The following is a 20,812-nucleotide window of genomic DNA, read 5'->3' as shown; positions in this document are numbered from 1 at the left end:
CATTTTTCCTTTTTAGTTTTAGCTTTTTTAGCAATTAGGTGTATAAGATAGGATTTCTACCAGGGAACAAGCCACCTTGCTTATTTGCCATGGGAGCCCCTCCCCCAAACCTCTTACTGGGACTAACACGATGCAATGGCACTTGGATGCATCTAATGTCTACTCTCCTGTATAATGCTCAAATCTCCAGGTCTGCCAAACAGCTTTTCAAAATAACTGAGAAATAAAGGTACTACCTTTGGGAGACGTAAAAGTAGTGTCCTCAATGATTACTTTTGGGCTTAATACATTGACACTCAAATAAATTAAAGTGTTTTTCTACCGTTACACATCATGTGGCAATAATGTACAAGTACAAGTCAAACATGAACTGAAGTTTTTGTGCTTGTCACAACTAACGGTGACTTACAACATGATGTATACAGCAAAACCAAGTAAATTGTAAAGGGACACCATCACGTTACATGAAATCAGGCCCAAGTTCAGCAGTTTCCATACATTCTCTCTTACGTGGTCGCCTTTCCCGTCAGAATTTCATTTAAGAAGCGAAACAAAATTAGAACCCGAGGTCACTTGTTTAATAAGACTTGTTTAAGCGTAGTGGGGGCAGCGTAATTTGCAGAGTTGCTTTTTTTCAGCCTCTAAAACACTGGCTACACTTGTAAATTACGGGTCCCCTAATATGGTGAGTTATTTACCGTGAGTTATCACGGTGACTTAATTTCCGGTAAGTTACCAAATTTTGAAATTTCAAGATTTGGCACGCAGAATCTTGAAATTGACATGCAGAATCTTGTATTTGCAGCAAAGTCCTGGGAAAAAATATGGTCTAGTTCCCAACCTTCCGCGGTAACATCAAACCGAGGTCCATAGAAAATCCATCATGGCGGCTAGCTCTGTTTCAAAATTTTCTTTTTCTTTTTGAAGAGATAGCGGGTACTAATCAAAAATCATGAAAAGAAGTAGTCCAGACTATTCTACGTCTGTTGTAGAAGAAAAAACTGTAGAGACTGTGGATTATGGCAGCCAAAGTCAACCAGTTTTAAAACTCAAGAGAAGCAGGCAAGCGATTGATGCTTCGAAAAGACTTGCTTTTGAGCTTTCTCAGTTCTCAACCCAACAGGAAATCCTTCAAACTCTCGTTGATCTTGAAAAGGAACTTCCGTTAGAGTCGTTAGAAGTCGCTGACTTTGTGATTCGCACATTGTGGGAGAGATTTTACGAGACGGAAGATGTTGTTGTCAGAGTCAAAGTTATTTATTTGCTGGAAAGCGTCGGAACGTTTCCTGGAGTGAATGTTCATGCGATGGTAGAAGATCTTATTAGTCTCTTGAATACTAAAGGTGAAGCCAGAAATACAGGTACAGAAGCAGTCTCTCAGTCCACAACTTCTGTAGGAAATGAATAGGGCCAACAAATGAGAATTCATATTTTGATCTCAGGGTTTAAAGGGTTAAACTCATCTTTATGTCTTTTGTCACCATTTCATCTAGTCATCTGTTGCTGTTTTAAGGCAATGTGGCTTGTTGGAATTTGACCCTAATCGGTCCTTATGGATGATAAGCTACGTACACTTGTATCTCCCCATGCCCCAGTCATCAATGGTTTTCAATCATCTTGTGTCTTTTGTGACAAGTCAATTTGCTGCATTTATTTAGCTATTTCAAGAAAGGTTGTCAGAAAAAGTGCACACAACAATCCCAAAAGGTTTTGTGGTTGGTTTTGAGTTCACTATTCTTAAAAGAAATTCGAAAGAGTGGCACAAGAGGCTGTGGACATATGTTTACGAGTGCCAAAGGAAAGCCACAAAAGTAGGTTTGTTGTAGTTAATTTTTTATCTCAGTAATTTTTCTTTTTCTTTTGTTTCAACTTCATTAGCATACATTATCATACATTGTCATATCCAAAAACAAAAGAAAAACAAAAATTACCTGAGATAAAAAAATTAACTGCAACAGGTTCAAGGAACGGTGTATTAATCATATCCCATATTACCTTTCCATATTGTTCCGTGCACATTTTTTTCCGACAACCTTTCTCGAAATAGCTGTATCTGAAGTCAGTAACTGGACTTCACAATAGATACCTAACATCGCACAACTAACTGAACCATTATAGTGAAATAAAGTCTTCCAAGCAGCTATAGCATTTTGATCATGCAGCAATTAATAAAGGCAGCTAGAATTAAAATCTGTTGATGAGTTATATGCAGAAATGATTCCTTTTTTCAGAGTCCCACAAAGTTCATGCTCAGGTATTCCAAAGTCTTTTGCTTCTGGGCAAGCTCTGTATCAAGGAGGTGGGTTGATATACAGTGTCTTAAATGAAATTTAACATGAAATTTGGATGCTCACTTTTACTTTTTTGTTCTGTCTATATGAGCTTGAAAGCCATATTTTCAGTCTACAGTTATAGCGCTTCATAAATATGCCATTAAAAATATTATGGCCAAGCACTTTAAAAACTTGGCCAAGAGCAAAATTCCTCCAGCAAAAATGAGTCTAACTAGCATGAGAATAAGACATTTCAGTATCAGAGACTTTCCACTTAACCCTGTTTTAATACTCTAAAACATAGCTTAACCCTTTAAGCCCCAATATCCACATACAAATTCTCCAAACTGATCTCTATACATTTCCTTAAAGAATGAGTTGAGAGAATTTGTTAAAAGATCAAAGTATTTTCTCTTAGGTGATCATTTAATGTTAATTCTCATAACCTCATCTCATGATAATGTATGGATATCGTTAGGAGAAAATTGCTGTTTTCACTATTGGGACTTAAAGGGTTAAAATGATATTTGTGGTACAACTGTACTATTCTTTTTTACCTTTGTTTATCCTTCAATCATGGTACAATAGAGAGGAAAAGTCGTTATGTCACATTGCCGTGGTAGCAAAATTTTTGAATGACAACTAACTGAAAACTTCACTTATAAAGTGAATTTACATTGTTTCAAACTTCATTGATCTTGTTCAATTTGATTTAATTTTTCAAATGCTGACAAAATTTTCTGGGGTTGAATCTGAAAGGACCGTATATAAGTTTAGAAAAAGAAAAAGAAAATCTTTGTGTTGCGTTCACCTATCCCATAAAGAAGGCACGTGAAATTAGAAAGTTTCATGCCACAGTCATGCAACGATGGCTAAAAAATGTACCAAAAAAGCACGATGAATGTGATGCAGTTGTTTTTTTTCTTTGGTAATACAAGAACAACAACAATAACTTTATTTATCCACGGGTAAAAATTCATCAGGCTAAGTGAACTGCTACAAAATTGTAACCAATTTAACTAATTGAAACTTTAACTAATTAACTGTAATAAGATTCTTAACCAAAAGAAAAAATTGTGCCTGCTTTATGTGATTGCCTTGATTATCAAAATATTTCAAAAGAGATCACTGCAGCCGTGTTTAAAAGCGGAAAGAGTTTTTGCTTGCTGCAGCTCAGTAGGTAGACTATTCCACAGCAGCAAACCTCTGTAGCTGAAACTGTTTTTAACATAATTAGTACGGGGCAGTGGAATAGCTACCTTGCCCTTAGAATCCCTGAGAGAGTAACTAGAGACTTAATTATGATAGGAAGACAATGAATTCAAATATTGCAGGGCAAGGCCATTTAGAGACTTACAAACCATAGACGCAGTTTGAAGAAGAGAAGGTCAAGATACGGGCGGCGCGATTTTGAAGTTTTTTGCAGTTTAGTTGCAAGGGAGTTGTTGCAATTCCCCCAAACAATGCTACAGTAATCAAAATATGGTTGCACTAAGGTGCCATATATAGTTGAGAGCACTTCAAATGTAACAAAAGGCCGACTTCTCCTCAAGATACCAATGCCAGAAGCAATCTTTTTAGCGATATTATCAATATGTACATTCCACGACAAATTCTCATCCACATCAACACCAAGAGATAGATATTGATCACCAGAGAGGGAACTGTTCATGATACATTTTTGTTTACAAAGATTCAGATAGAAGAATTTCTAACACCATAGCTATATAATTTAGATAAAAGGATGGAATGGTCGACCATGTCGAAAGCCCTCTTTAAGTCAAGAAAAACGACTCCATTAAGATTGCCTTTATCAATGTTAACATAACATGTACAGCTGTCAACAGCCTCTAACAGGGCAGTTACAGTTGAGTGAAGTGATCAAAACCCTGACTGCTTACTGGAAATTAAATTATGTGCAGTTAAGGAGATGTAGAACTAATCATAAATGATTCTCTCAAAGACTTTCGCTACAACAGGAGTTATAGAGATCGGATGGTAGTTATCTAAGTCTTAGTGTTTTTCTTGCTTAAAGAGTGGAGTGACTTTAGAACACTTCCATTCTTCAGGGAAAATACCTGTTGTAAGAATGATTGAAAATACGACAAACACAAGAGGCAATAAGGTCAGCACACTCACAAAGAAGTCTAGCGGAGATCTTGTCAAGGCCGTTTGCTTTTGATTCGTGTAATTTGGACAATAAAGTAAAAACTTTTTGAAGGTTTAGTTTTTTTCAGATCAAATCTATGTTCGGTCTCCACAATATAATCAAAATGCGAAGGGCCATTGGTGGGGTCATGATTGCGTTAAGGGCCCAAATTGCCTGTTATGAATTAAAAGGAGATTTGAGCCCCATAATGCTTAAGAAAATATTTCATAACAGTTTTGAAAATTTCAAAATTTCCCAGGATTTATATGGAAAACCATGCAAGCGTTACTGGATGGCAAAAGTTGTTTTTCTAATACAAATGATATTCTAATCAATTGCTACTTTTGAGATATACGGTTAAAAATTCTCAGGTTACCTAATTTTAGTATGCTCTTTCAGCTTGTGCTAACAAAATTTTTCAAAATTGAACTGTTTTCTTGTTTACCGAAAGTTGATCGTGTGATCATAGTCATTCAAAGGGCCTATTATGAATAAGGCATAATTCACCCGATTAGTTAAGAATTTATTTTTAGCAGCTCAAGTCCATCACAGTAGTCCTGTTTTAAGGTTACAGTGCATGTGACATCCATCAATGGTGGGATCGCCCATCACTAAGAAAAGAAAATCGTAGATTATTAAAGTTTTTATGTCTGCACTGGCTACAATGCAGGTGCTAATTACCAAATTACTGTCATGCATAAAAATAAGAACAAAAACACAAAACACGTTGTTATATGCATAATGTTAAAACTGTGGCGAAGTCAAAACTATAGTTTGTGAAGTACTAGCCAGTCCCAGGCTCCGAGATAGTCAGGTCCGCTGAATTGAGAAAGCGTGGTGAACACAAAAATAAAAACGGGAGGAAACTGGGCAGAGGAGGGGGGCGGCTATCCTTTCCTTTTTCCTTTTTCCCGTTTCACCAACTTTTCGCGTGCCTTTCACTTTTGCGTCTTCCCCACTATCTGAGAGCCTGGAACAGGCTAGTGAAGTACTCCATCTCAAACCAAACAGGCTTTTGAATGTCTTTCATATCCCTGACTCGCCTCCTTTTTCTGGATTAGACGTTCTTCAGTTGAGCGATACAGACGCAGAATTGAGAACATTTTCATGGCCTTGACTTAAAATACGCAACACATCCTCTGCATTAAACTGTGTTATTTTATGTTTGTATTGGGCTTTCCACTTGGGATTGAAATCATTTACTTTCTAATGGCGTGAAATGTTTAGGCAAATAACCACAAGAAAAGGGGAGCCACATAGACCTGGGACTTGAAAAAGTTGTTTATGCACTAGTCATTTAGCATTTCATTTACTTGGCTTTTATGTTTGCAAAAATTTGGGATTTATTTTTTCATGTCGGATTTATTGCGTAACAGTGAAAACAATCCACTTAATTACAAGGTGTAAAGACTATGAAAAAATAAGCGATAGAATCAGAATCATATTGTAACATATTTGAGGACATACACTTTGCTTGATTAATCTTACCGAGGTCAGAAACGGCAGCAACACATTTGTCCCAAAATGCAGCCTCGGCCAAATGGAAAGCACCCCGCTGGGGGCGGGCAGGGATGATAACCCTGTCCTGGACAATGATAGCATGAAACTTCGCAGCAAATTCCTCTTTTTGTATCTGTAGACAGGTGAGGAAAAAGTCATTACCTTATAAAATATTTTTATCTCACAATGTACAACGAACGAGTAGTGGTTACTCTCAGTCCGGCGTTGGATTCCTATCCCAAGTAATGACGCCTGGCATTTGCAAGACGAAAACAAAAAATTCAGTTCATGCGCGTCTCAAAGTATCACAATATCAAAAAATATCACAAATTCGTTGCCTATAACAAATAACGTTTAAGCGCGTGGGCTTTAAAAGCTTCGAAAGTTACCTTGAAAAATTATCTCAGAGAGAAAGTTGGAGGTCGTCTCTTTGTCCTGTGGGAGACGCAGCCGCGCACTGTACACAGCTGAGCTCACCAGGGTTACCAGCAGCATGCAAATGTAAAACTTGGGAGCCATTGCTTGTAGTTTAGAGAACCGCGTAACCTGGTTTAAAAAAAAGGAAATATCTCCTTACAAACAAAATTTTGTCACAAGAGAGGAAGAAAGTACTGGGGTCATGAGCTTCGAAATGGATGCTAAATAGACTACTTTCTAGTAAAACTGATAGTTAATTTCTGTTGTAAACAAATTTATGTTTAGGGCACAATTAAGAATTAAGAGTAAACTTCAACTGGATCACAGCTCCAGTCGCACACCAGGAACTGAACTAATGAAGATCTACCTGGTTGTTTCCCTTTCATTCCTTCACTATAAGCTCACTATTGACACGAATTTCGCTTGTAAACAAATCTATGTTTAGGACACAACTAAGAATTAAGAAACAAACTGTAAGACGTAAGGTGTTTAAAACTTTTGTTGGATCACAGCTCTCTCCTGAGCTGATAAAGACAGACTAGGTTGTGTCGTTTTTATTCTTTTATTACTGACAGTGGCTCCATCCACGTTCACATTCTGACAATAGCCTGCACTAAATTCAACTTTCAGGTGCATGATTTGGGGATAACTGATTAAGGACACAAAGTCTGTGATCACATCACATACTCACACAATCACTGTACCTTATTAGCATGAGTTTTTAGTGGGATCACCTCAGTATCATGCAGGTCTGTTCTACCATAAACTTATCATATGACGTCACAAATTTGGTTCACGAATTTTAGTATTAGTACAAGGCTTTAAAACACGCAGCATCACAAGTACAGCATCACAAGGCATCACAAGGTATCACAGAGTATCACACAAGACATCACAGAGTATCACAAGGTATCACAAGGCATCACAGAGTATCACAAGGTACGTATCACAAGGTATCACAAGACATTACAGAGTATCACAAGGTATCACAAGGCATCACAGAGTATCACAAGGTATCACAAAGTATCACAAGACATCACAGAGTATCACAAGGTATCAAAAAAAGACTTTAATAATTCTTTTGTTTTAACCTGATAAAGCGAAATCAAAGCAAAATAACACTGCTTTCCAAATAAATCACCCTCGCAAGGCAACAACTTACCGCTATTGAAATCTGGTGAACAGCAAATAAATGAATCAATGATTACCAAATTAAAACTCCCTGACTGCTACGGAGCCGAAGAGATTATAATGCAGGAGGTGAAAATGGTGGGACAGCAAAAAATTGTCCAGTTCTGCGTCGAGTCCTGGCTTGGTAAATATCGATCCTCAAAAATAACCTACAAAATACTTCACAACACTTCTTAGTGCGTTTAGCGCTCAGCAGAACCATGTTCAGCTCCACAGAGGCATGACGTGCTGATATAAAGACAAGTCAGTGCAGATTTATGTCGTAGTTATGGTATCGCGATAAATGTAATAATCTCTAACTTATTTTAATGCTGCAATTTAAAGTATAATAAATCACTTTTTGTGGCAATCATGGAAGGTAAGCTAAAGTTAGGGTTAGGGTAGTGGTAGTGGCTTCGTACACGCTATATACTGTTTCAAATGGGACACAATGCAAATCATTTCGTCAGCTGGATACACGAGTAGCTGTATAGGGGCCAGATGTTTCCCAGGTTAAGTCGTTTTAAGCTTGTCGCCAATGGTAAATGTTATTTACATTGGAAGCTCTTACATAAAAGCACTATCAAGCTTCGCAAAATTTTCTGCAGTTGAATCTGAAAGGATCGTATATACAGCTGTACATGTGAGTTTAGAAAAAGAAAAAGAAAATCTTTGTGTTGTGTTCACCTACTCCATAAAGCAGGCGCGTGGAATTAGAAAGTTTCATGTCGCATTCATGAACGATGGCTAAGAATGTACAAGAATTAAAAGAAATGCAGTTGTTGTTTTGCTGAAAATATATACCTATTGCTTTTTTTCCTGCTCTCATTGCTGTCACCTTCCTCTTTGCTCAAGCTCCCTATTGTTGTAATCCAGAAATTTTGTTACCATGGTAATGTGACTTATTCGCACTTCTCATCTCTATTCGGAGTTTCTGTGATATTTTTTTTTTTTAGCTAAAGTGCATTCTCTGGAAAGTCAGTTGTGTAAATTTGATTTGCTTCATTAAAACAAATACGGTAAAAGAAATGTTTTATTTTAATAATTCTGTAGAGACCCAGTGCTATATATACAGACTAACAGAAGTTTATGCATTGTCATTCTCACCCTAGGTAAAGATTGTCCACCAAATCGAAAAGATAGCTACCCAGGTATTTATGTGACAATATTAAAGTCTATGCTTTTGTTTTGTACACTAACATACACATTTTAAAACTTACATTGTTCTTTTTTTTTCTTAAAAGTACCTTAAAGATCCCCACACCTTGGTACGCTGTCAGTGTCTTTCACTGATTGGACACGTGACTCCAGAACAAGAGAGTTCTACACCTTGGGTAGGGCAAAGCTCAAAGGGAGGGGTGCAGGGTTTGCTAGCCAGCTTCTCAGATGACAGTGACCCTCGAGTGCGCACAAGTGCCTTACAGGCTTTGGTAAGTATCACACTGCTGCTCTGGTCACTGCACTGGCTGCCAGTAATATTATATTACAGTCGCCTCTCTCTTAACGGACACCTCCCAAAAACGGACACCTAGAGTTGGTCCCTGCCTTTCTTTACTCCCTTTATTTGACTCTATAAGACAGATATCTCTCTGTGGATGGACACTTAGTGCCGGTCCCAAAGGTGTCCATCTTAGAGGGAGTTGACTGTATATAGGTTTTCATTAAAGCCACACATGATGTTGCCTCAGTCTACATAAGTCAACTTATTTCTGTTAGAGACACTACTGGAAGACATACCGTATTTACTCGAATAAGCGCCCACCTCCAATAAGCCCCCATCCTAAAGGCAGAAAAAGTTAATCAGTGCCCAGCCTCAAATAAGCACCCACCCCCTCCTCCTCCCAATCAAACTCAAATAAGCACTCACCCCCACCCCACCCACTTGAGTGAATAAATGCTAATAAGAGACTTCCCCGAGGACAGAGTTTTCTTCAGAGTATTACACAGAAACCTTGCTTTGTTACTTGTTCCCGTTTTGTTATTAGCATTTATTGTTTTGTTGCAAAATAAACATACTACACTTGCTGAAAATGGTAAAAATTTATTAAGCGCCCAGCCTCGAATAAGCGCCCACCTCGAATAAGTGCCCACTCTCAAGGTCCAAAAATTTAATAAGCGCCCAGGGCGGTTAATTGAATAAATACGGTAACCTACATTCCAACAATAGTTTACACCTTAATTATAGTTCATGTAGATCCCTCACCACGCTCGCGGATTGTTGTTTTCATGTGGCCACCCCTAAACCAGGGAAAAATCTTCAGAGTGGAATAAGGAACATCACATCTGTGCAAAGTTTCAAGAAAGCTATCACAATCTTTTGTATTTGCAAAAGCTTTTTAAATGTACATTTTATTTCTATATTATATATTTTAAACGTTAAACGTTTTTACATTTATTTTATATTCTTGTAAATTTTAAATTTCATCTTTTTTAGCTTTTTATCATTGTAATGCACAATTGAAATTTTGATATTGACAAATGTGCAATGCTTACATGTAAGAAATTATTATTATTATTTCCATTATTATTATCACTGAGTAATAATACTACTAAGTAGAAGTTAAGCCCTCTTCGAAGACGATAATTACTGATCAAGGAAGTTTCAACTGTTGTTGATCACTACCATTGTTTTGTATTCATCTTAGGAACAATGCAACTGAGTTTTTAATGTTTTCCAAGTTTAAGTAAACTTGTGAAGGGCAGATTAGAAACAACTACTAAACAACAAGCTATCATCCGCTATTCTGAATGCATTCAAGCAGAAAAATAAATTATTACAGTAGCCATAATGACAAAATTTAATTTGAACATGTTTAAGGCACTTGATAATTGAGAATGGTGATAATAGGCAACATTTCATGGCAAAATTGTCATTATCGTTGAAACTATCACCCTTTGTCGTAACCATTTGGCCTTGGCTCAAGTGTTAAGGTGGCTGAACACAGTTTTGGCAGGTTGTGAGTATACAGTAAAAGCCCACAACTAAGAACCTAAAAATTAAGAACCTGTTAGCCTAAAATTGGTCATTTATACCCCCTATGAACAAGAACCTATTTAGCCTAAGAAATTTAAAACAGGTTCTTATTTTCTAAAATCATACTAGTACATTGCAGCTGCATTGCAAGAATCATATTTGAAGCAAAAAAAGCAGATTGCCAAAGCTCGGCAAAGCATATAAATACATGTAAATGTATAAATAATAATTGATATATTCTTAAATGTTTTTTTTAGGGGGGGTGGGGGGTGGGGGGTGGGGTGGGGCTGAAGAAAATAAAAGTATAGGCTAATGACCAACTTGTTTGCAGCTGTGTTTTAAAGGAGCTGTGTCACGAAATTCAGCCAAATTAGGAAAGTACAAAATGCCTGTTACATTGAGAGAAACATGAAAAAACTGCTTAAAACTTTAAAGGAAGGTTAAAATAACATAACAGAAACAACAGATGCCACGGATGGGCAAAACTGAAGAAGATTGAAACGGATTGAAATTAGGGTTTTTGAAAACTGTTCAGCCTAACAGTTTTTCAAAGTTGATCCCTGCTGCTTGCAATTTCAAAAATAATGCCCAGGAGACATATTTGTTTGTCTCGGATCTCTGATTTTGTCATTTACTTGTAATTTCTTTCCTTACTTTAAGTTCCATAGCGATTGAGGGCGAGTAATTGGCAAAATTAAAGAAAATGAACTGGACTGCCGTGACACAGCCCCTTTAATTGTTTTTTCTCCGGGATTAAGAACCCATTTTAAGAACCTAAATAGCCTAAAATTCTGTTAACTACCATTTATATAAGAACCTGTTTAGGCTAACTCCTAAAAATGTAGGTTCTTAGTTGCGGGTTTTTACTGTACGTCATTTACCAAATCATGGCAAGAGAAAGGTTGCAGCTCACAAGCTTAAACTTGGCAAGTGAAATATATACTGATTAAAGATTTTGACTGACAGTTAAAATGTGATGTTTTCGTAGTTTCCATGGCAACATGAACAATTGAAAACAACCTTAAAATTTCACCTTTGCTCAGTTTACATAAAGTTCGCTCATTAGATTTTGCTATAAACTTGCACACATCTTACTATGATTAATCATCACTATTTGAAACTTATTTGACCAAATTTTAACAGACTGGTTTTCAGATAATCAATAATATAATTGTACTGTAATTATTGAATGTGTCACAAAATTCGTCTGTTCAACTTCCATTTTGAGGTTCTCATTATTTAAAACACGATAAAATAAAGAATTCTGCCAAATATCACAAAATTTTAATGAGCAGATTTTGAGAAATCGTCTACTGTGAACCATTGGTTTTTTCCCCATCTTTGTTTATCTAATTAAAAAACACGTGCTGTCACGTGAGTTACCGCTGACGGCCAGGAAAACTGTGTTCAGCCACCTTAAGCACTTGAAGATTACAAGATTACATGTTGAGGGAAAAAATGATTTACACAGGAAAGTTGTTGTAATCTTTGACTACATTTAAACAGCATTTGTTTTGTTCTAGCTTACGCTACATGAGAGAGGTCATACCTTAGGCATAGCAGTGTATGATCAAGCCTCACTAGCAATGGATGATGACTATGAAGCTGTCCGATTGGTGGCCATTAAGCTGATTTGGGTTTTTAGTCAAGCAGATCCTGAAAGGTTAGTTTTAATTTAGTGCTTGTTACTCTGAACAGGGGTTGACTGCTTGAAATAAATGTAGCATTGCAATCAAGATTCTGATATATGTCATACAGTTAGTCGAATGCCATAGGCCCCCTAAACTCAGTGTTAGAGTGTATTGATCATGTTTGGTTAATGTATTACATGTATACGTATCTGCCAACAGAACTGTATAACGCATAATGCATAAGTCTCACATCTGCCAACTAAAGACCTTGATCTCATTGGTAATCTCAGTAATATATTCATGAAAGTTATTTTACACACTAGTCCTTCTGGAATATGTTGTGTCTTATGGTGTGTTGCTTGCTACCTGAGTGGTTGATTTTAAAAATGTCTTTGTTCCAATGTCTCGTTCACTCATAAAGAGAAATCATTAGATGGTGCAATAGATCAGAAAATCGACTGCTTTTCTTTCCTTGCTAACTCCCAAAGTACACTGTATCACCATAGTTAGTAGAGGAGACTGGTTATGAAACAAAGCTGAAAGCTGACCCAAATCAAGTTGAAGAAAAAAATAAAAATGATGTAAGCCCGGGGGGGTACTTTAGGAATTTCTGGGTGGGGATGTGCCGGTGGGACCCTTTAACCCTTAGCCTATACCAGAGCTAGTTCAGCTGAATTTTGCAACCCTATACTACAGTAAACTCCCCAAATCACCCCTATCCTAGAGTAGCTGTTTTCCAGAAACTACTGAGGTCACTGGGACAGTCTAGCCAAAACAAAAACCTTATACCACAATCCCTAGTCTAGATGAAATCTTCAACCAAGTGATCAGTTTCCTGAAAAATGATACCCTATTCTAGACCCAAATGCTCTGAGATATATACCCTATCATAGATTAAACTGCTTGAAAACCATACCCATCACAGCGGCACATACCTATATAGCCCATATATGGCAGTACTCCCCCCCTCCCCGGCGGGGATGTAAGCTCAGTGATAGATGATGGATGTAAGGGCTGTTTTCTCTGCTCATCATAATCATTTAATTTTACAATTCTTCTCAGTCTTATAGCGAATGTTACTCATTTTAGATTCTCATTGGATCGTAATGCATTATGCGTAGTTTTAATTGCTGCGGAGCGACCGAAGGGAGCGAGCAGCAACATAATCAGGATTTAAAGGAAATATATAAGGGGCGACGAATTCTCGAATTCATCACTTTTTACCACAATGCATTGCATTTAACCACACTTTTTACCACAATGCATTGCATTTAACCAGAGTGCATTGTGCCACAAACAACTCAAATAAAAACGCGGGGAAGTTCGCTGGGTGAGAGAGTGCATCGTTCGCTGCTCAGACTTAGAGTTTTCTTTGTGGCAAATTTTCTACAGCACGGTTAGAGGTCTTACCAAATTTTAAGACACGCAGGAGTCTTTCAGATGAGTACGATGGTTAACTTGGGGATTGGATTTCAATTCAAGAGCCTTTGACTCGTCCAGGTGTTAAACCTGACGGGAAGATGAGCATTTGCTCTTCGACTCCGCAACACGGGGGATATACAAATTCCAGCTTGCTAGAAGGTGATGTGAAAGTGAGAAAATGTCATGCAATGCTATTCTTAAGAAACTGTATGAGCCGAAAATGGATGTGATTTTGACCATTCGCTTCAAAATAACAGCGGAAATCGAGATAACAAAACATATGTTTTGTGTCCTACTTTGCGGACGAGGACGTGTATCGGCGTTTTGAAAAGCATAATTATGTTCTTTCATTCATTCATTGCCATGGAATATGCGTTTACATTGTTTTTTCACTGTTAATAGCTCGGTTAATGCAGCTGGCGATCATCTTGCCGGCGGAAGTTTCATGGAAAAGGAATGAAATGAAAGACTTTTACTAACGATTTCGTAATCAGCCTCTGTGGTGTAGTGGTTAGGTGTAGTCGCGTCGAATCGAAAGTGCCGGGTTCGAGTCCTACCGAATTATTAATTCCTACTTTCTTTTTTTTTCCGTTTTTTGTGTTGTTGTTTTCTATAACTTTATATCTAAATAACTGTTACTTAATAAAGTGCAACAAACAGCAAGAAAAGTATTGTGTTTCCATGGAAAATATCGTGCACCGCATATTAAATATATGGATAAACAATCTGAATTTCTATTATTTCCTACAGTTTACTGTGGGAAAACCAGAGTTGATAACCACTCGATCATTTTCTAAACAACGTTCCCACGAGTTCTTTCTATAGCCTGATAGTAATTATTCTAGTACTTTCCAACATGTAAATAGGACATTCAATGTCATTTTTGATTCTTTTAAGTCTCACTGCCTAACTAATGCCAGTATCAACAGAATGTGCCGCAGCATTACTATCTTTTAGATACCCTAGTATTTATACTTTTATATTGTATACATAATTCCAATGAATATAAATTGTGTCCCCAAATTATATTTTGGGGTTTTTACCAAGCTATACAGTTCTGTCACATTAACAAAGTTTTCTATCCATCCGTCCATCCATCCACCCATCCATCCACCCACCCACCCATCCACCCATCCATCCATTCATCCATCCATCTACAATACTTATTTTCTCTACAATACTTATTTCTACATTACTAATGCAGATCCCATTTGTGCATATCTATGTCCTGCCTACCAGTCTACCCTTAACCCTGCTGGATGATGAAGCTGTCTTGTAAGCCATGCTTTATTAAATGCAAATATATATTCTAAAGCAGAACCCAGAACGGATAATTACGGATGTTAGGATGTTGCTGTTGAGTTAAATTTCTCATTACTTCGCAGAATTGTCAAGTTACCTTCATCAGATGAGGCCCGGCTCGTAGATGATGCTTTTATCAAAATCTGTCACATGGTGAATGACTTGTCAATGAATGTGCGCAGAGAGGCTGCACGGTTGCTAGGATCACTCCATCTTGTCAGTCCAAAGTTTTTGGAGCAGACTTTGGATAAGAAGCTTATGTCTCACCTTAAAGTAAGACAACTTTTCGATATACTATAATGTTACTATAATGTAGAAAAGATGAAATGCTTATCATTGTTTTACACGCAATAATTTGAACCCGAAAATGCCCATTTTATAGCCTTCTACATTGAAGCTTTTTGTGACTGATCAGGTTGGGAAATGTTCTCTGTGCAACCTTTGTGGTTGAATTGTAAGGTGTAAAGGTATCCTGAAAAGCAAAAATCCTTAGCTGCTGTTTCAGTCATTTAACCCTTTGAGTCCCAATATCCACATACAAATTCTCCAAACTGATCTCCATACATTTCCTTTAAGAATTAGCTGAGAGAATTTTGTAAAAGATCAAATATTTTTCTCTTTGTGATCATTTTGTTAATTCTCATAGACTTTGCTCATGATAGTCTATGGATATCGTTAGGAGAAAATTGATTTTGAGCACTATTGGGGAAAAAAAGGTTAATACTGTAGCATACTAATGTTGTCATGTGGGAAAATGTTGCTCTAAGGTGTTGGGGGGATTTGTTCAGAATATTTATGTGATAATTGTTGGAGGTCAACCGGTGGGATGGTACTCTAACTGATAACTGTATAGGCTGTTACTTGCTGTTTTTTATCTCTCCAAAACTTTACATTGCCCTTCTAAATAACTCATTTATACTTGCATTTTAGAAAAGGAAGACTGAACATGAGAAGCGCAAGGAAATTCATGCAGCAGGTGGAGCTGATGAGGGCTGGAGCACTGGACGAACATGGGGTGATAAGGCACCGGAACCAGAGATTGACCCTGAGGATATCAGCCTCATGAGTAGTGGTGCATGCGGAGCATTTGTCCATGGCTTGGAGGATGAGTTCTTGGAAGTGCGAACTGCTGCTGTTGATTCCCTCTGCGAGTTGGCTTATCGCAACGCTCCTTTTGCAGTCCTGTCACTGGATTTCCTGGCTGACATGATGAATGATGAAATTGAAAATGTGCGACTAAAAGCCATCAACAGTCTGCGTAAGATAAGCAAGCATGTTCAGTTGAGGGAAGATCAGTTGGAAACACTGCTAGGTGTGCTGGAAGACTTCTCTGGAGACACCAGAGAAGCAGTGCGCGAGCTTTTGTGTCACTGCACGTTATCCACCCGGGCAAGTCTTCATGCCACCATCCATGCGTTGCTAGGAAACTTGTCAAAATATCCTCAAGACAGGACGTCTATATGGAGGTAAGAACTGCTTTGGTTTCATCATCAGTGCTTGCTGCACTAGAGATGAGAGTTAAGAATAGAACTCTTTAGCTTGTATGTTTTATTTTCTCATTGTAGGTCATGTGATAATATGCAAGAGAACTGTTTCTTTAAATTACATCTTATTCGAACTCCATTGAATATTCATGATCCCTTATGATGACATAATGGACCTTATTCACGATACCTGCCATGTTTTGCACGCGCTTACAGCTATTTCGGATAACACGTAGGGGTTTCAATAAAAATTGAAGTAGCCAGTAGGCTTGAAAACAGTATCCGACTGTATCAACAAGGGGCCGTTAGTCCTCTTTTTCTAGGGGGATCTGGGGGCGTACTTCCCCATAAATATTTGGAAATTTCAAAGCCCTAAAATGTGATTTCCAGCGTTCTGGGTACTAAATTGAGGACATAAGAGTGTGTTTTTCATTCAAAAAAAAGTAGCTTTCATTCCAGTTTCGATTTATCAGCCACACAATCAATTGCTACAACTACCAAACGAATGATGAAAACTAAGTTACGTACTTTGCACGTAGACAAATTCTGCGTAAACCTATAAAATTCTGAAAAATTGACTTAAATAAAGCGTTCACATGACTACAGCATGACGTAAAGCATAAGAGAAAATGAAGAAAATTTAGCAAACATTTGACAAATTAATTGAAACTGAATAAGATCGATGAAGTCAAACAGTGCGAATTCACTTTTTAAGTGCCGTTTTTCGGTTTCTTGTCATCCAGAAATTTTGCTACCATGGCAACGTTACGTAACGACTTCTCCTCTCTATTGGCAATGTTAACAAAAAAACTAGACAGCCATGACAGAGCCCCTTTAATCTTACGATATCTTTTTTCTCTTTACTTTTAGATGTGCCAAATTTCTGGGTGAAAAGCATCAACATCTTGCGTCATCCCTTACACCTGAGCTACTGTCTACTCATCCATTCTTTGCCACACCTGAGCCGTCCATTGATGATCCTGCTTACGTAGCCATTCTTATTCTGGTGTTCAATGCTACGGCGAAAAGTCCCACAATGCTGACCATGTTTCCAGGTTACACCACCCGTCACTATGGATACCTGCGTGACAGTCAACCTGATCTGGTACCACATCTGGATATAGAGAAAGTTGATGTCAACATAGATCACAGGATAACTGAAGAAGAAGGTGAGGAGTTAGTTGAACCCTGAGGGCTGGTTTTAAAACAGAGTTTAGCCAAAATAGCGTAGAATGAGGTTTTGTGACAAAACCGCATTCTACGCTATTTCCATTTTACAGGGACACCCTTGCTTTCCTTGGCTCCTTATCTTAAACTTAAAAATGTAATATGGTGGCCAACTAGAAAACCGAGCTTACTATTATCATGTTAATAGATAATGTAAACGGGACACGTCTGCTGTACTCTGATCCACAACATTAATTTCATGTGTGATATTACTCAGTTGTGAGGAAATAACTCGTTGTTGTCACTGTCCATTTTCTTTTAGGATCCCTAAAGGCAAAGAGGTTTTTTGAAAGCATCCAGTTGCGGCTTCAGTGCATTGCATCACAGAATCCGGTAAATGCCCAGCAAGGTCTTCAAACAGCCATTCAAGATTTGATTCATATAAAGAGCATCAATTCGTCTTTTAGTGGTGATGCCGAGTGCCTTTCTCTGTACCTTCAGTGTCACAGAATGATATTGCAGGCTCAGAATGACAAAATATGGAGCGTACCTGCAGTGCTTTGCACACATCAGGGGTCGAGACTGAAATCCTTAGTGGAAAACATTCTCTTAACGTCCTATCGCATTGAACATACGTTTATGGGCCTTAGTCATCAACAAATGTTCTTACTACGGCAGTTGAGGCTCATTGCGCATGCGTTACAGATTCTCGTCACACAACGTTACAGCAGCGCGCGTGACAGAAGCTTAAATTCCATGCTTCAGATATGGGAGTCTTTTTTGATGAGAATCAAAACGTTTTCAAACTTTATCAACGAGGAGAACATTCACACGGATGCTTTTTCGGCAGCGGTTGTCTCATTTCCCAGTTTCTTTGAATCTAACATCACTAACCCGTCGGAGGTAATGAATTATGTTCACTCTATCGTTCTGTCTTATCATGTTGCACAATTACAGTTGACGAACAGTTTGCATCAAGCATCTGCAGTCATAAACGAGCCACATGGCGGTTCAGACAATCCCCTATGCTTCTCTGCTGGCCTGACATTGGGAATCAATGTTGAAGCAGTATTGGAGAATGTGGGAGATGCAAGCAAGGTCAGAGTGCAGGTCAGTATGGCACTTATCATTGTATTGCATTGTTCTTACTGATAAACGGCAAAATCTATAATCAGTGACAAAAGCGTCAAAATGCTTGTGTCAACAATTTCATGTAATATATCAAAAACGACACGCAGTGTTTCATCCGATATTCAGACACCGAGAAGTGGGTTGAAAAATGAGGCACAGCTAAGTTTTTTAAGATCGACCTCGAGTTGTCTGGATATCGGATGAAACACTGAGGGAAGTTTTTGATATAGCTTCTCAAATGAACAAGAATTCTTGAAGAAATTCAAAGATAAAGTTCGCAAAAGTTTATAGTAATTAAGATCCGATATCCTAACCACCGTACCGTCACGGTTGTGATTAACTGTTTTCTCTTTATGAATTATTAATGCGTTTGAGAATCATTTGTAAATCATACAATTATGTTTAAACGCTGTAAATCCCCCCACGCCGGCATGTTGTTTGTAGTTGAAGAAAGACTAGATACTATTGGTTTGAGAGGAAGGGAATGTTGCATAACCATTATTTCCTCGTAAAAGAATTGTAAATTGTAGCCTGCGTAGCAGGCGCTAGGAAATAAATGGGCGCCTTGCGTGTCTCCCTCGCGCGCGCCCGTCCTTTCTTGCGCCCATTTATTCTCTAGTGCCTGCTACGCAAGTTATGTAAATTATAATTTGTTTATCTATACGGAGCACTTAAGAGTTCATAAGAACTCGTTGAAACGTGTCCGTGCGTTCCAGATCGAATTGGAATTTGAAAGTGTTGGTTTTTAAGGAGAGGGCAAAACCGGAGAACCTCTCGGAGCAAGGGAGAGAACCAACAACAAACTCAATCCAAATTCAATCCACGTCGTCGTCAGGATACGAACCCGGGCCACATTGGTGGAAGGAGAGTGCTATCAACACTTCACCACCCATGCTCCCATTTGGATGTGTCTGTTAATACAGTTGAACCTCCATTAAGCGGCCAGTAATCAAAGTCCCGAAATAATTGTAGAAAAAAATGGGAGCCTAGGGCCTGTTTACATGGAGCTGGGGGACAACCCGCCTGTCCGTATAATGTCTCATTTTTATTTGATCACGTTTACCTGATGGGTAGGGTGACCCGCCCCATGTTACCTCACCTACCTGGGGTCCCCCACCTCCATGTAAACAGGCCCTTAGACCTCTTGTAAGAGACCACCTCTATTAAGCGGCCGGGGCCACCTTTTGGCCATCCCAACGAGAGTTCTCCCATTGTTGTCACCTCTATTAAGAAGCCATTAAGGCGTTTGATACACTTAGTTTAGCTTTTTTTTTTCAAGAATATGATGAAGGAAAATACAGTCCGACATAGAAGGTGACGACCGATTGTGGACCAGTAATGCTGCTCCCTTCGTGCGTTTGTTTCAAAATAAAGTGATGTTTCTGCTAAAGATTATGCAAATTTATGACGAACCTCTATTGAGCGGTCAACCTTCTTAAAGCGGCCACTTGCCGGTACCCCGCCCGAGGGTGGCCGCTCCATGGACGTTCAACTGTAGTTAACCTCCTGAACAACTCTCCTGTATATACCAATCATTACAATAACATCTTGCAGGTTGTATTTCCTGATTTAAGTTGCCAGTGGTTCATTCCCAAACGCGATGACTTTCATGTGATATCTCCTCAAAAGCAACGACTTTCTACTACAGTCATTTTATCACATCTTGGATGGTCTGGTATGTCTTAACCTGTTTTGCTTATTCACTCATCCTTCATAATCGCCACTTTAGAAACAAGAAGGTAACTGGAACCGAAATGTGTCCCGCTTGCATTAGTTGATCAACTTTCGGTAAACACAAAAACAGTTCGCTTTCTAAAATTTTGTTAGCACTAGATGAATGAGCATAATTATTAAAATTAGGTAACCTGTAAATTTTCAGCCGTATGTCTCAAAAGTAGCGATTGCAACGGCCGCCGAAAATTAGAAGGATTTGTATGAGAAAAACAACTCTTGCTACCCAGTCCCGCTTGAATGGTTTTTCATACAAATCCTTGTAAATTCTGAAGTTTTTAAACAGTCGTTAAATCTTTCCCGTACGTTAAGGGCTCAAATTGCCCGTTTTTAATTAAAAGGAGATTTGAGCTCCGTAGTGCTTAAGGAAATATTTCAGAACAGTTTGAAAACTTCGGAAGAAACTATCAGTATAAACTAGCTCAGACTTTCTCAAAGCCCGACTTACGTCCCTCGCTTGG

At 38.3% G+C, this 20,812-nt stretch overlaps 1 protein-coding gene and 1 long non-coding RNA gene across 3 annotated transcripts in view; one reads left to right on the top strand and one right to left on the bottom strand.

Moving 5' to 3' along the window:
- The first annotated feature begins 856 nt into the window (after window positions 1-856).
- Window positions 857-20,812, top strand: part of LOC140949812 (integrator complex subunit 4-like) — a 20,479-nt gene continuing 523 nt past the window's right edge. The window contains exons 1-10 of the mRNA XM_073398944.1: window positions 857-1,361; window positions 2,232-2,299; window positions 8,622-8,660; window positions 8,754-8,939; window positions 12,007-12,146; window positions 14,922-15,111; window positions 15,769-16,304; window positions 17,193-17,491; window positions 17,812-18,599; window positions 20,175-20,295. Coding sequence (XP_073255045.1) covers window positions 953-1,361; window positions 2,232-2,299; window positions 8,622-8,660; window positions 8,754-8,939; window positions 12,007-12,146; window positions 14,922-15,111; window positions 15,769-16,304; window positions 17,193-17,491; window positions 17,812-18,599; window positions 20,175-20,295 — 2,776 coding nt within the window. The 5' untranslated portion in view covers window positions 857-952. The remainder of the gene's footprint in view (window positions 1,362-2,231; window positions 2,300-8,621; window positions 8,661-8,753; window positions 8,940-12,006; window positions 12,147-14,921; window positions 15,112-15,768; window positions 16,305-17,192; window positions 17,492-17,811; window positions 18,600-20,174; window positions 20,296-20,812) is intronic.
- Window positions 2,342-8,404, bottom strand: LOC140949813 (uncharacterized). Of its 2 annotated transcripts, none has more exons than XR_012167120.1 (4): window positions 7,502-8,404; window positions 6,312-6,468; window positions 5,911-6,055; window positions 2,342-5,033 (listed from the first exon to the last, which is right to left on the bottom strand). It is a non-coding gene; the product is annotated as an uncharacterized lncRNA (long non-coding RNA). The 2 variants fall into 2 exon arrangements; XR_012167119.1 differs by lacking the exon at window positions 7,502-8,404 and adding an exon at window positions 7,044-7,480.

Source organism: Porites lutea, chromosome 10 (assembly GCF_958299795.1).
Source record: "Porites lutea chromosome 10, jaPorLute2.1, whole genome shotgun sequence".
Taxonomy (NCBI): domain Eukaryota; kingdom Metazoa; phylum Cnidaria; class Anthozoa; order Scleractinia; family Poritidae; genus Porites; species Porites lutea.
This window is presented reverse-complemented; position numbering and strand designations above follow the sequence as displayed.